This window comes from Zootoca vivipara, chromosome 6, assembly GCF_963506605.1.
Source record: "Zootoca vivipara chromosome 6, rZooViv1.1, whole genome shotgun sequence".
Lineage (NCBI taxonomy): Eukaryota > Metazoa > Chordata > Lepidosauria > Squamata > Lacertidae > Zootoca > Zootoca vivipara.
In genome coordinates, this window is record NC_083281.1 from 71,669,978 (window position 1) to 71,685,394 (window position 15,417).

The following is a 15,417-nucleotide window of genomic DNA, read 5'->3' on the forward strand; positions in this document are numbered from 1 at the left end:
GAACTACAGTTGATCAGATTTTTAAAAATTCTCATCACTGAATCACAAGATTATACCATTTCCCGCTTTTCTAAATTGGTTTTTATTAAAGATTTTCTGAAGTTACCAAAGTAATCCATCCCTTTTTATCATATTACCGTTTGGCTGAGAGATGCGAGACCTTTTGTATGCCTCATCCATCATTCTACTTGTCAAGTTAGAAACCAAACAAGGGCTCCACTTCTTTTTTCAGGAGGGCTGGAGAAGAGGCAATTCATGGTGTAATATGGTTATGCCCCTTGGATACTGAGGTATCAGAGTAAGAGTTGAGAGCAGCCAAAACATGGAATGAGAGGGAATCTATTGCAGGGGGAGGAAATGGAGTGCAGAGGAAGAGGGAATTGACCTTATGGCTTACAGTAAGGATCCTGGATGTGAGATGGTCTTAGGGTTCAGGAGATGACCCCCTGGGATTTAAAAAGTCCCTCCATATACTATACGCATGAATGTTTCAGAAGCGGAAAGGAAACAGCACTGGCTTTCCCTGTTTTTGTCCTGCAGTGGGTGTGTTGCCATTACAGAGCTACAAAATGTGCAGGTTTGGGGTTAGTAGTCCATTAGAGTTATAAAGCAAAGTAGGAGAAAACAAGGCAGAGGAAGAATATTTTAAAAGGTGTCCTTTATCCCTTTCCGGCTCCTGAAACTCTCTTCATTCCATCCACCAGAGTCCTGAACAGTACAAGGCTTCTCTTCTGAGTTGGATGGCACCCTGAACAGGCCCACTCCTCATACATGTGGGGAAATGCTACAGCATTTTGACACAAGTCGCACTTGTTCATTGATACTTTTGGAACATGAACTACCACGATAATGATTTTTTAAAGTGACGTTTCCCATCATTTCATCTCAAAGCAGAAAAATGACATTACCTTCCACCTGAACATTTGGACGAATGAGGCAAGTAGGTTCACAGAGAAAAGAATCATCTTCACCATCAACACTAGAAGATACTGGGGGATTTTCCTAAGTAAAAATATTGCAATACAATTTATAAAACCACAGTCCATCTTATGCACAACCTGCATGTTTGCTACATGAACATATTTTACTCACTGAAATTACTATCAACCCTCAACAGCTACTTTTCTTTTTCCCAGATGGTGGTAGCCTGAAACTACCACCATCTGGGAGGACCAGTATGCTTTCCCTAGTGAAGTGGGGACCCCGGACCCATTGGCTAGAAACAGCCTGCAGCCAGATTTTATCCAGTCCTCTAGGAGCAGCTGAGAGGTAAAAAGGCTTTGATGTTGCAAAGTCTACAGTTGAATATCCTTTCTCTACAAGAAAATCACCTATAAGAAGATCAAAGAAGGAAATGCCTCAGTAGAAGGGGAGATTCATGTTACTTGCAAGTATGCAAAAAGTTGTGTATGCATTTTACAATTGCACACAATAAGTTTTCAAGGTTACTACTGCTTTCCAAAGTTTGAGGCTTCAAGCAGCTGGGAGGAAGGGCTTGCAGTTTAGGTCTGCAAAGAAGTTATTCCTATTTTTCAGCTAGTATTATGGGGTTATTTTTGCTTTTGGCACAGTCAGAGCATATAAAAGTCATGGGAGGGCTCTTTTTAATAAGAAATGCCACCAGCAAAGTTGCACATAGGCTGCATTGCCTAGCATGGCTTCTGTCTCTTGCTCATGCTAGGACAAAACAAAAACCAAGCCCATATTAAGTATGCCATGTGGCTAAAGCAATCTGAGTTGTTTATTTTTACTAACTGATGTAATCTATATAAACTTGCAGATGCACTAATCATTTTGAAGAAACAGTACTTTGTCTAAATCTATCTGCCTAAAAACAATCTTTCTCACAGCATGTTTTCTGATAAATGGGAAGCTGTACCTAGTATCAATGAAACCTAATCTCCACTCTGGCTAATCTCCACTAATCTGGCTTCTGCCCATGGTGCAGAACCCCTGACTGTCAAAACACATGTGCCTCACTAATGAAGGAGAACCTGTTTGTCACCTGAAAAGCAATCCAAGGAGATGCAGGGCAACTGCTGTTGAAATCATGTTCCACAGCGGGCCTCATTTGACAAGTCCCACTGCCTTCCCCATGAAAGAGGAGGAATGCCTCTCCTAAAATGACACCTGCAGTTCTTAACAAGTACTTGTCATAAAAATATGTGTCAGTATGCTGCTCATTTTAGCTAGGTGACCTTTTTTAGTTAACCTGATTAATCCACTGACCCAAGCCAAAGGAAGCACTTATCCATTTCATATAAATAAAGCATGGGAAATTGTAGCAGGAAACAGTATGAGACCAGCCTTGCTGAGCCAAATTATATCACTTCAGAATGCAGGGAGGGGGGACACTACTTCATATCAAAATCTCTATGGGCATAGGGAACCACCCTGTTAGAGATAAGGCTATGCTAGAACCTTCTGCTCTGTCTTGTTAGGTTTCTGCATTCAGGGAAGCATCTAGTTGCCACCTGCACTTTGAAGTGGGAGAGAGTCAGAAGGGTTGAGTCACAATATTTTTCTGAACATGTCACTCATCCTTTAGTCTGCACTCCTGAACTTTATCTCAAAGTCTTCTTATTTATTGCTGTGGAACTAATGTGCAGTGAAAGATTTCAAAACTGTTGGCCTTTCTGCTTTTCTCTGCCTCACCTAAGGACATTTTCTGCCTCCTTACACAAACACTGTTTTCTTGAAACCCCCCCCCTTTCTTTCCCCTCCAATGCTTTTCCATCCATTAAATTTTTAATTTCATTTGGTACAACACTCTAACTTGCTGTAACGATAGACAATTAAGCGGTTTGCTCCCTCAGATGCAAGCAATACAAATTGACACCACAAAGGGGGAAAATCAATGGGAATCTGAGGCAGAGACTTTCATTATTTTGTAGAAATGGTCTTGCCAGACTAGTTTCAAAAATAGCTTTTACAACCAAGTAAAACAGTGAGTGCTGAGCAGATATTTCAGCTGGTCTGGCTGCAAAGTGAACAGCTCCCTGAAGTTTGGATACCAAGTATGATGCACAGCCTGCTCATAAATTCTGCTGCTACATTACACATGTCCTCCCAAGATCATTTGGGAACTATTTGATGAAGGAATAGCTCCAGGCATCCATACAAAGGGCTGCCTCAGCCACAATACCATTTTTAATTACTAACAAGTTGGTACCAAAAATTTGAAACTGTCTAGCTTTAAGATAAAAAGCTGGGATCAGGAAACACATACAGTGTGAAGGAAAATGGCATCACTGTCAATGATACATGTAACAATAAAGGAACTGATAACAATATAACATTTGCAAATGTGATTAAAATAATTTATGATTTTTACAACTGTATTCTGAGAGCTGGCAGAAGCAGACACTCCAATGCTTACCTGTTTAATTTTGTGTGGAACAGCATAGCAAGCCTCGCTGATAATGTTTACTTTTTTATCAATAACCTGATGGTTTGGATCTGGTTCCTTTTCTGTGTCTGAAGGATATGTATCCATGTCCTGATCCTCACAACAACTGCCTGATACTTCCAAAGACTGCCCAGTGCTTCTGTCATCACCATTGCTCTTCCAGTTGTGACTGCTGGCAGAAAATGCATTAATGGATATGAGTCACATACCCTCTCAAGTCTCCAAAACCTTGGGGTCCCTTCCTACTCTTTAATTCTATGATTTAATGAGTCTTGGGTATGTGTGATTTCCATACCCTTCTTCTCATGTCCTGAAGATCAAAAGCATCTGATTTGGATTTTAAATTACCCACAATTCCATAAGGTGTCCCAACTGTAAACAAACTGTCATTTGTTTAAACTATGGTTTCAGATCCTAGCTTGTTCTCAAACCATAGCTTAAACAAATCACAAATGGAAAATAGATGCTTTCTATTTTCTTCCTCGGAAAGCAAGAGAGATAGAGGAGAGGGTGAGAATCCAACACTCACACAGACAGGCACATTCATGGTTCTTATTATGTCGGAAGTGGGGTATAAAATCTTGGACTCTTTAACCAGAGGAAATAAAGGTTCCATTACAACTTTTCCAACAGTTCTCATCAATACATGCATTATATCCTACCGCATTCGCAGCTCGGTGACAGTGGCATATGGCTCAATATTATTTTCTTGATCTTGCAAGTAACTGGCATCACTCTCAGAAAGAGATCGATGACGTGGCTGAGGGATGGCAATGGTCCGTCCAGTAAGGGTTGTCACAAGAATAGCTGCGGCCAGAGCGGATCTGGAAAATAAAAATAAATAAATACTGAAGTGTTTACAATGGCTTAGAACATTTCATCTCATTTGTGACAGGAATAACCTAAATGTTATTGCATACAGTATAAGCAACAGAAACTGCAAAACAAAGATGGTGGGCAAACTGCCACCTTTCCTTTCCATTATTGGTAACATACCTTGAATCATTAGGAGCTTAAAATGTAAAGCCCTATTTTGCAATCAGTTGTGGACCGAATTAAGTCTTCAAGGTAATATCACGTGCCTCCTTCTTATCAACTATGGGAAGAAAGGAGCCTTGCACACACTGGCTAGTTTTTTCAGGAAGCTATGCTTGTGCATCTGTGGGGCGCTAAATCACAGGATCAGGCCATCTCCTCACCTTTCTTTCTTTCTTTCTTTCCTTACCTTGAAGAACAAAATGTGAACAGAATGAACCTCTTAAGCCTTTTCTGGACTGCACCACTTCACCCTGCAGGCAGGATGCTGTGTATCTGAATACTGGCTCACAATTTTCTTTGTGAAGGAAAGGATTGCTTTTTTATGTTGAAGAACATTCAAGCATGAAACCTGTGTCTGAAGGACTACAGTCCAAGGAAAGCTCCACCAACACTTGATTCTCCTACATGCCTACTCAGAAATAAGTCTTACTGAACTCAACAGGACTTACTTTCAGCCCTGATTGTATAAATTTGCCAGAAGATGCTGCTTTGTTGTGAGCGTGATTTTGAAAAGGTAAAAAAGGGAGGAAGAAAAGTGAGATTAAAAAATAACCAGAAAGCAAAATGAAGAAACAGTGATTCTTTTAAAAGTCAAAATAAAAGGTTAATAATGTTTTTAAGGGATTGTATTTTACATCACTCCATTTTTCTGGGCTAAATTAATTTAAAAAACAAACATTTCATTACTATTATTTGTCAGATAAACAGTAATAATCTTTGTAAGTGATCTCTTGCAAACACTGATTCAAATGTAATTTTATATAGAGCTGCAACGTTATTAAGAAATTTTAACTTAGTCCCACAACTGTAATCTGCCCCCTTCTAAGGTAATAGAAAACAATGCTGCAGTCTTTATTAAAGTATTAGTGAATGGTCTTCAACCATTTCCACTGTGATCAGTACAAGCACACCAGTGTAAAGCATACGTCAACTAGTTCTTGCAAAAGAAGGAAGGAGAGTAAAAAAAAGAGTCATATTTGTGCTGCTAATTGGACTGTTCTGATCGTTGCTTTTTTGTCACTCAACATATTTTTTAGGCATCATTGCCAATTTAAAATTAATTTATAATTAACATGTTCAAATGGTTAAATGACTTCAAAGCTGCAACCCTACATATTATTGGAATGTATTAGATTTATGTTACAGCTGCAAGCAAGAGAGAGGCATGCATTTTAAATATATATCTATATATATTCTATGCAATGACTGGTAATCAAGAGATGAAAAACATTAAGACCTACCTGGGCCTTTCTGGAGAAGGGTTTGGACTACGAGGGGGAGGGGTGCGGGGGACGGCAGCTTTAGGTGCTATGGTAGCTGCAGGGATCAGGCCATGAGCTATATGTTTCTAGACAATTTAAAATAAAGTTAGTTGGCAATGACTGACCAAACACAATGGAGAAACACAAAACTAAGTATGCACAATGACTAGAAACAACACAAAAGGGAAGAGCAATTACATGCAAACTAATGTATGTATTGGATCCAGGGACATAGCACTAAATAACAGGAGCATTCAATATTGCAGCATGGCAACTGAACAATGAAGTACAAAATACATGTATTTGGAACAAATGTTGCAGTCCTGTCTGTATTTACAGTACTTGGAAGAAAGTTCCTTTGAAAATAGTGGTACTTAACTGCTAAGTAAATATGCAAAGAATTGCACTATTAGGTCTCATTAATTTTATACTTTTAAGTATGTGCATAGAATCCAAAGAGGATTTGGTGCACCTAGTTATATATATAATTTTACTTCATTTTTAAAAAGAATACCACTATGCTATATTACAAATTGGTTTGAAACTCCTCTTGGGAAACTACTATGAAAGGAAAACAAGCCTGAAATCTTCTGGGGTGAACAAAACTGGCTGGAGAGTTCATTAGATCCTTAGAGACAGAGCACTTGACATGTTTCATATGAAATATTTAACCACCTGAAATCCATGCTGCTGAGTACAGCTGCTGGATTTAAATGTTTGTTTGTTTGTTTTTCAGGATAGCAACTAAAGCTTTCATTTATTGAAAGGAGACAGCCACTTCTAACTAGCAGGGCAGTGAGCTATAGGCATTTCTATTTTTGAAGGCCATTTACAGAAGCATATTCTGTTCCCTGCGCCCGCTCCCATAAAACTGCAAAATTATACAGCCTTACATCAAATACTTCTGAGTAAGTATGCACAAGAATAGGGCTCACTTGCATGTTAAAATAAACCATAGTTATTGCTACTGTATTATATTTATTACCCACCCTTCACCAGAAGCAATATAAAATACAGTATTAAAAGCAACTTAAAACAAATTGCAGTCACTACTAGGTTGTGTCTTAGGAAGCTATATCTCAAAAGTCAAACATCTGGGTAAAGAGTTGTGTCTTTAGTATACCATGAAAGTTGTGCCATGAAGGTGCCAGACATACCGTACCTCTGTGGGGAGGAAATTTGACAGCTTATGGGCTGACACAGATAATGCGCTCTCCCCAGTTACACACAACCTTGAACCTCTGAGTGTGATGGAACTACCAAGAGAACCTCTGGGGTGGTGGAACTACCAAGATGAGCCCCTCTTAACACCTGAGAGGGTCTGTACCTTAGTGGTCTTTCAGATATTTGTGGGCTATGTTGTTTAGGGCTTTTAAACACTAGCGTGATAACCTTAAACTGGGATGGAAGCAACCTGGCAACCAGTGCAGCTCTTTTAAAACAGGAGTTATACGAGTTCTAAACAGGACCCCATCCAGTAATTTGGCTACTCCTATTTGGAACAGTTTAAGTTTCTGAGTTGTTTTCAACGGCAGCCCCATGCAGGGCACATTGTATTAAGGCAGTCTGGAAGATATCAGAACATGGACTACAGTGGTGCCACAACAGGACAATTCCCATGGTCCTCCTGATAATATACTGTGAACATTATGTGTCTTGCCCATTTTGCTTCCCCCAGATAACATGCAACAGATATAAACCCACAATTCCTGGCAACTGATGCAATACTGGTCAAATATTCAAAAAGTTGCAATTAACGCCACAAAGCAGTTATCTGTGGTGTGTACTTTGCACCCTGTGTTGCTAGTTTCTTATGCTGGATTGCTTATTAATATTGTTATAGATCTGGGGAAATCCCCCTGGCCTAAACCCTAGGAATGAATAAATATTACGATTCTGTAACAATATTTTTAAAATAAAAACATTGAATTTTTTTCAGTTCACTATTCATAGGAAGCACATATATTTATATGCATGGCTCTTCAGGCATGGTAAAGTTAACACCAGCAATGTTCAGTTGTATATTGATCTTGGATGAACAAGATTAAACAGAATGATTGTCCTGAAAATGCTGCAACAACAGTCACAGCTTGACACGGATGTCCACTCAGTGTGGGGAAGGAGCCATCCAACTTGCAGTATCGCTTTGCATGCAGGAAGTCCTCCGGGGGGACTCTCCAGTTAAGCGGAGCCCGAAGCAGCAAAGACTGGGGGGTAACTTTGCCTGAGTCCCTGAAGCACCACCACAAGTCACAGAAGGCAATGGTGGACGAGGTGGCTTCAATATACATGACTCTACGTAAAGAAACTTCATGCCTAAAAAATTTACACTATTCGCATGAGAATGTCCTTTTCTAGAGCAAAATGTCTTGTTTCTAGACTTATTTTTAGGTTACTGGCATGTCCCGAAGACGCAGAACAGGGACATGACTAAGTATGCAAGGCTTTCCTCTTCTCTCCCGCTTCTGGCAAGTTTTCCAGTGGGACGCCGAGAGTGGCAGTGGAAGAGTTTCTCGGTCGCCATGACAACCGGCGCCCCTGACAAGATACGGGGGGAGGAGGCACTGGGGGTAGTTTCCCTTCCCCGAACCACCACCACGACCCCGGCCCTGATACTCACGAACTGGCCCCTCCGGCCGCTCCTGAAGCGAAGCGCCATGTGTGCGGAAGAGGGTTGAGCAGCGTACGCAGAAAAGGACGGCGAGAGAGAGTCTTCGCCCCCGCCGCCGCCGCCCCGCCTGGGAGCGGGGAGAAAGAAGCGATTCCGCCCGGGCAGCAGAGACGCTTCCCCTCTCGCAACCACGCCGGAACAAGCCGCGCAGCGATTGGCCACGGCCTTCCACTTCCACCAATCGCCGCTCGCTTTACTGCTACCGCCTTCCCCTTAGCAACCGGGCAGCCGTTGAAAGAGAAGCACCGCCCACTCCTTTCGTCGCTCGCTCGCGCGCACCTTTTCGTTTTGTGTTTTGATCGGCGGGGAGGGGAAAGGGCGGAGCTTTGAGTTACGATTGGCTGGTTGGCCCGGTGTCCGTCAGGCGCAGAACGCGCGCTCTGCTCAAAGTTGGGGCGCGTTTGTCTGTCTTTCTCTCTCTGGAAGCGGAGCTGGCGGGGATTGGGTGGGTTTTGCAGGGAGAAGGGAAGGTTCTTTAACTTCACCCCACCCACCCTCATTTATTGCATGGTAGTAGCCTTTGCAGAAAGCAACCTCTAAGGAGCACTAGGTGCCAGTGAGGGAGAAGGAAGGGCACCAGGAAAGGAGGCAGAAGCCGGACAAGCACACCCAGGGAGGCGGCAGCAGCTGAGGCTCCCCTGCTTTCTGGCTTCGCATAGGCATCTGGTTGGCCACTGCAACCGTAAGGAAGCCAGGCTGTATGGCCTGATGCAGCAGTTTCCTGCCTTCTTCCTAACGTGTGGCTGTTGCTGGGTGGGCGCCTGTATTTTCAGCCCTGTGCGTGGCGTGATCTCTCTCCTGCCTTAAAGCAAGGGTCTCCCAACCAGGGCTGGATTTAGATTTGAGGCCCTAAGCTACTGAAGGTAATGGGACCCTATATATTTCCAGCTGTCCTTTGTCAAGAACAAATTGTCGCTGTTTTTTGTGTTGAATATATGCTACATGGTAATTTATGGACCTAATAGGTACCTAAAGCCATTTGCACATAATACCTAAGTGCAAACGGCTTTAGATGCAAATGGCAGACGGGGCCCATTATTTACATCAGGCATCCCCAAACTAACCCTCCAGATGTTTTGGGACTACAACTCCCATCATCCCTAGCTAACAGGACCAGTGGTCAGGGATGATGGGAATTGTAGTCCCAAAAATCTGGATGGCCGAGTTTGGGGATGCCTGATTTACACCATAGGAGCCTACACGACACAAAACCCTGTTGCTGTATGTAGGTTTTATTTTATTTGTTTTTCATCGTACATTTTGGCATTGTACATCTAGTTTTTTTCCCTTTAATTTTTTTGGGGATCCCCAAGAGAGTGGGATCCTAAGCTATAGCTTGATTAGCTCATATGTAAATTCGGCACTGGTCCCGACCTTTACTGGACAAGTAGGGTGCACATTTTGAAAAATGGCAGCATGGTTCGGAGGGAGTGGGAGAGGAGAATAGTCACAGGACAGCTGCTATGAGGTATGTGGCCTAACAACACAGCCACCATGTAGGAGGGAGGCCATGGCATCATACAAATTTGGAGAAAGCGCAGTCATGGTGAAGCTTTTCATATAGCTGTATTTCCATATTTTAAAAACTGCTCGACCTGACAAATTTCTGGCTAGAATATAAGAAAGTGTGTTGAAGGGAGGTTAAAAGCAGCAGCTCTTGAGAAATAACATGGATACTAATTGCAGCTCAGACCTCTCTCATAAGCAGACAGGAACAGCCAGGTTTCCTACTCTCACAAAATCAATTGGAGGGGTACCTGCACATTTGCTTTGTAACTTACTTTCTGTGGCGCCGGTGGTGGGGGCTAGATACTATTTTTTAAAAAGAAAACAACATCTGGAACCTCTGCTTGGTGGTGCCAATAAATGCCATTGTAGGCACTTGGGTTGGTGACCCTTGGTTTACACATTCCTATTTTTTGTGTCCAAAATTGTGCTATGCAGGGCTTTACAAATGGAGTATATACCAGAAAGAAATAAAAACCTCTGGCAGGTGATTTGTTTATTAACCCAATAGCCCAGTGCAGATATGCAATGTTTCTGCATCTCGTGAATAATTCCTTGTTGCCTTATTTTTCCTGTGTGTTGTGTTTTATGACAGGTGTTTACAAAACGAAGGAGGTCAGTGATGGCAAATGAAGGCACTCCTGTTCGACTAGGAGCCGTTAGTGTCCCTTATGGGCATGTGATTGGCCATGAAAAATGGAAAGGCTCTCTGGTTGCTCAGGGGATACAAGGTAAATGTATCAATAGAAAACATAACATTTGTGAAAATGTAATTAAAATACAAGCTCTGGATAGGGAGTTAGAATATAATGTTTTAAGCCAGATTTTTAAAGTCAGTTTTGATCTTTTGTGAAGTGCACTTGCCATGAGAGGCTATAGCACTAAATATAAGTGGGAGTAAGTTTTATTGAAATTAATGGAACTTTTTATAAATAAATATTAATATCGAATAAGTAAACAAGGTTTCACCTGAATTCATATTGGATACTCTGTTATCCCGTTACTAAAATCTTCTTGTATCTCTTATTTCAAGGAAAAGTTAAACTAATTCTAGAAGATGGCCTGGGAGTCGTAGACTTCCATCTTTCAAACAGATCCTGTGTCCTTTATATTTCTGAAGCAGACCTGGTTGCAGGAAATGGCTTCAAAAGGAGACTTGTTCGCTTTAGAAACGTAAGTGCTGCCTGAAATAGCTGGTGTTCGCCTGACTCCCCATTTATAGAACTTCCATCAACAAGAATGTCAGGGCAATTTTAACACAGTTCAAGGATAGAGACCTCTCTTCTACTCTTCGCACACTGATGGTACTATATCTGATGCTAAATATAGCTAGAAAACAACCCTTTCATGTAGTTTTATCTTTATCTGTCTTGTTTCAGAAAACCTGGGGTTCGTCCCCGGGATTGCTATCTTCATTTTCTGTTTTAATTTTATTCTCACCTTTTAAAAACTGCCTGATACACATATTATTAGTAGGGGAAGCTTTTCACATTATCTCCATACCAGGAAATGCCTTATCTTTTTGATTTCTTCATAACCTGAGATAGCGCGTTAGCCACTGTAAGAAACAAGATGCTGAGTATGACACAGTGGTCATTGATGGTGTTGGGTGTATCAGGCTCAGGAGCAGAACTTGAATTAGAACAGAAGTGGCAGCCATCGTCTTTTAAATAAGTTCAACCTTTAGGATGATAAATAAAAGCTTGTCAGCAGCCAGGTCCCCCTCATCCCTGCTGAGCAAAGATGGAACATGAACAGAAGCAGAGGCTTGATTAGAAACTGAACATACAGATCAAAGCACATTTCCATGTCACTTTGGATACCACTAATAGCTTTGTTCCATCTAATTCTTCTTTACTGTTTAAGGCTTGCAATCTCCAAGGAATTGTTATAGTTGAAAAAACCCAAATAAGCAATCAGTATTTTCCAGCAGTGCAAAAATTTGTTGTCCTGGAACTTGGGATGACGTTACTTCCAGTGGCAAGCCAAGAAGAGGCAGCACAGCTTATTATCCAGCTGGTAAGTCCCTTCAGGAGCTGTTTATACTGCCAAATGAGTGGAATTGTGCACATGTCAGGCATATTACGTTGGACATGGGTAGCAAATGGGGAATGAAATGAAGAGGGAACAGATAATTAAACAATTAGACTGTGAGAACTTAGAAAAGGATGCTGTGATTACTAAGACCAACATGGGTTCCTCGAAAACAAGTCATGCCAGATGAATCTCATTTCTTCTTTTGATAGAGCTTGGTGAGTCGGGGGGATGCTGTGGACCTAGTGTATCTTAATTTCAGTCAAGACTTTTGACAAAGTCCTTGGAGAGAAGCTGGTAATAATGAATTTCAGTAGGGACAAATGTAAGTTTCTGCACTTAGACAAGAAGAACCAGCTGTACAAACATAAGACAGAGGATCCATGACTTTCCAGTAGTACATGTGAAAAGGATCTTGAGGTCTTAGTAGACCACAAGCTTAACATGAGTCAACAGTGTGATGCTGCAGCAAACAGTGTATAGTGTCCGATCAAAGGAAGTAATAGTACCACTCTCTTCTGCCTTGGTCAGGCCACACCTGGAGTACTGTGTCCAATTCTGGGCACAACTGGAGAAGCATATTGACAAGCTGGAATGTGTGCGGAGGAAAGCAACCAAAATAATAAAGGGTCTGGAAACCAAGTCTTATGAGGAACAGTTGAGGGAATTGGATATGTTTAGTCTGGTAAAGATCTACAAATATTTAAAGGGCTTTCACATGGAGGGATGGAGCAAGCTTGTTTTCTCCGGCTCTAGAGGCTAGGACCCGAACCAATGAATTTAAGTTACAATAAAGGAGGTTCTGATTAAACATCAGGAATACCTTTCCAACATTAAGAGTTATTCAACAGTGGAACGGACTCACGAGAGATTGTGGAAGAGGTTTTTAAGCAATAGTCATTTGTTATGTGTGATCTAGTTGAGATTCCTGCATTGCAAGGAGTTGGAATAGATGACCCTTGGAGTCCCTTCCAATTCTATGATTTTATGCCACCTTTAATATTGTGTATCTGTTTCTATTGAGGCTCTACAGTGTGTTTACAATGCTGGTGATCTTTGCTTTTTAATTTTATTCATTTTCTCAGTCAGCAGAGGAGCAGAGCATACAGAAAAAGGGTTAACTCCTTTTCTAGAAGGCAGGATCAACACTACTACAGTACTAGGGAGAGGCGGGAAACATGTAACAGAATGAAATGATTAACACTAAAAGCCACTAGAGGGTGCTCAGACTCTCCTTGTTGTCTGTTCCAGGTGCAGGAGCAAACTAAAGATCAAGCCAGCAACCCCTTTTTGGCTAAGAAATGTCCCCAGCTCTTAGAGGCTTCTGTATTCCAAACAGTTCAGCAGATTCCGGGAGTTGGGAAAACAAAAGCTTTGCTTCTCCTGGAACGGTTTCAAAACCTCCACCAGCTTTGCAATGCATCCGTCCAGGAGCTTGAGCAAGTAGTTGGACACGCTCTAGCCCAACAAATCCATGCGTTTTTTGCACAGGCAAAGTAACCTCACCTGGTTGAGAAGGTGGAAGTGAACCATGTACACCACCTCAAGCTCCTTGCTCAAAGGACAAAGGTGGGTTATAAACATAGTAAAAACCTCCATGTAGCCTGCATGCCTGTCCTGAACAGCGTCACAAACACATTTTGGATTTGGATAGTGGCCTTGCTTGTTACTGCCATGGCAGACAGTTGTCAACTTTTGTCTGAAGTTACCTGATGTAAGCCTTGTATCTGTAACACATAAGTAGCACGGCCAGGATTCTAAGAACTGCAGCTGGTCCCACGTGCCTAAGGAGGCTTTATATCATTTTTCAAATATCAACTTCCATTTCCCATAACAAGCTTCCCCTGGAATTGTGGGGGGTTCACAAAAGCAGTTTGCAGGTCAAAAGAGCAAATGAGATTACAAAAATTCCACCTGGAGCAGCTATTTGGATCTTGGCTACTTTTCCTTGGACAAATCAAAGCACTCACTTAAAATAAAACTCTCCTAGTATAGGATGAAATGCCCTGAACGTTGGGGTTAGGGTTAGACGGAGAAGCGCTCTGCTCACAAATGCTTAAGTGAGTTCTCAATTATTTTTGGCTGCCATTCACGCACCCTTTTTGCAAGAAGCTTCGGTTTTGTTTATTTTGTAATGACTGGGGGGAAACCACTGACGGGGTCCAAGCCTCTGGAGAGTGAAGTACTGCCTGGCCTGACTTTTGCAAACATGAAGCCAGCAGTCGAGCTGCCGTTTTCTGCAATAGGGACAAGCGACTTAAGAAGAACCATTGCTGTGGTTGCCTCAGATGACTCATCAGATCAAGGCTCCTGCTGTCACAATTGCCTGGGGAAATATATTCTCGCAAGTGGTGCTATGAAACGGCCCCCCCCCCAGTTGATCGCAAGTCTGTGAAGCCTTATTTATTGCTGTTGCATCAGCTTTCATCCTCACCTGCCCTGACCAGCTGCCAGGTTGCTTTCGCGTACCTCATCTTGTTTCAGGTGACATGTTTGCAAGCCGGCTGTTTTGGTGCAACCTGAAGATCACTTTTCTGCCAGGCACCTGGGATGCTGCCAACCTGAAACACGTAGGAGTGTCAGAGTTTAAAAGGGTGCCTGACTCAGACTTCCTCACCTGCCGGTGGCGTGCCTTTCGGTGGAGTCATGTTTTCCTGAAACTCAAAGGTTATAACCAGGCCCTTCCGGGCAAGGCTCCCAGCCTGCTGTTTGGTTCTCTTCAGAGAAGTGGACGCCTGGGAGGACAAATGGAAAGTTATGCATCTCTCTTGACTTTTTTTACTGCCTGCAGTTCCATTTTAAAGACATCCCCTGTGGATGTTCCTGCATTTTGGCTATGGATGAGTCCACTAATTTGGTTCCTGTCCCTTGCACAGTATTTGCCATTACAAGCACTCAATTCTAGACAAGCAAAAAAAAAAGTTGTTTTGTTAATTAATTGTGTTTTCCAATTAGAGGTCCTTTGTTGATGGAAGGCATCTAGTAGCTGAATGGGGGAAGGATGCAGTTTTCAGTTATTCTTCCTGTGTGGCCTCCAGATCTGCTCCAGGAGGTCCCCCAACCCTCTGGAGCAGATACTTTGGGGTTGGGTGCTCCCATGTCTTCATCACAGGGACACAAATTGGACAAACTCTTAGTCTATAGGCTGCCGACACAGTCTGTCTCCTCTAACAAGTTAACTGATTCAGTTCAGTATTGCTTTTCATCACTTTTGAGGGTCTTTTGGTTAACTTGAAAATTTCACTAAAATGGCTTACTTTTTTTTTGCTATTTTCACTTACACCTTTAGTTCCACCTCATCTAAAACCAAGTCTCAATACATGTGACTGTACTTGTTCATTCTCTCTCCTCCTATTACACTCCCCCCAATGCCCCCCCAATTGATATTTGGACGAAGACCCTTATGTAATTCTTTAAAATATGGTGTATGGCTTTTATGAATAAAAATAAAATAATCACTAAATGTTTTGCAAGTTCTAGGCACAAGAACCACAGGT

At 42.0% G+C, this 15,417-nt stretch overlaps 2 protein-coding genes across 4 annotated transcripts in view; one reads left to right on the forward strand and one right to left on the reverse strand.

The window, feature by feature from the left end:
* CEP89 (centrosomal protein 89) overlaps positions 1–8,493 on the reverse strand; it is a 52,808-nt gene extending 44,315 nt beyond the window's left edge. The window contains exons 1-5 of one of the 3 annotated variants that reach the window (XM_060276102.1): positions 8,330–8,493; positions 5,689–5,795; positions 4,072–4,233; positions 3,380–3,578; positions 909–1,002 (exon numbers count right to left, since the gene is read on the reverse strand). In XM_060276102.1, the coding sequence (XP_060132085.1) occupies positions 909–1,002; positions 3,380–3,578; positions 4,072–4,233; positions 5,689–5,795; positions 8,330–8,368 (601 nt within the window). In that variant the 5' untranslated portion in view covers positions 8,369–8,493. Of the gene's footprint in view, positions 1–908; positions 1,003–3,379; positions 3,582–4,071; positions 4,234–5,688; positions 5,796–8,329 lie in introns of all 3 variants that reach the window. The other 2 variants (XM_060276101.1, XM_060276103.1) reach the window with 2 other exon arrangements.
* A 2,003-nt stretch (positions 8,494–10,496) lies between these two features.
* FAAP24 (FA core complex associated protein 24) lies at positions 10,497–13,549 on the forward strand. Its single transcript, XM_035121007.2, has 4 exons — positions 10,497–10,617; positions 10,920–11,059; positions 11,753–11,905; positions 13,172–13,549. Exons 1-4 carry the CDS (start codon positions 10,509–10,511, stop codon positions 13,418–13,420), a joined length of 651 nt encoding a protein of 216 aa, XP_034976898.2. The 5' UTR covers positions 10,497–10,508; the 3' UTR covers positions 13,421–13,549.
* The last annotated feature ends 1,868 nt before the right edge of the window (positions 13,550–15,417 follow it).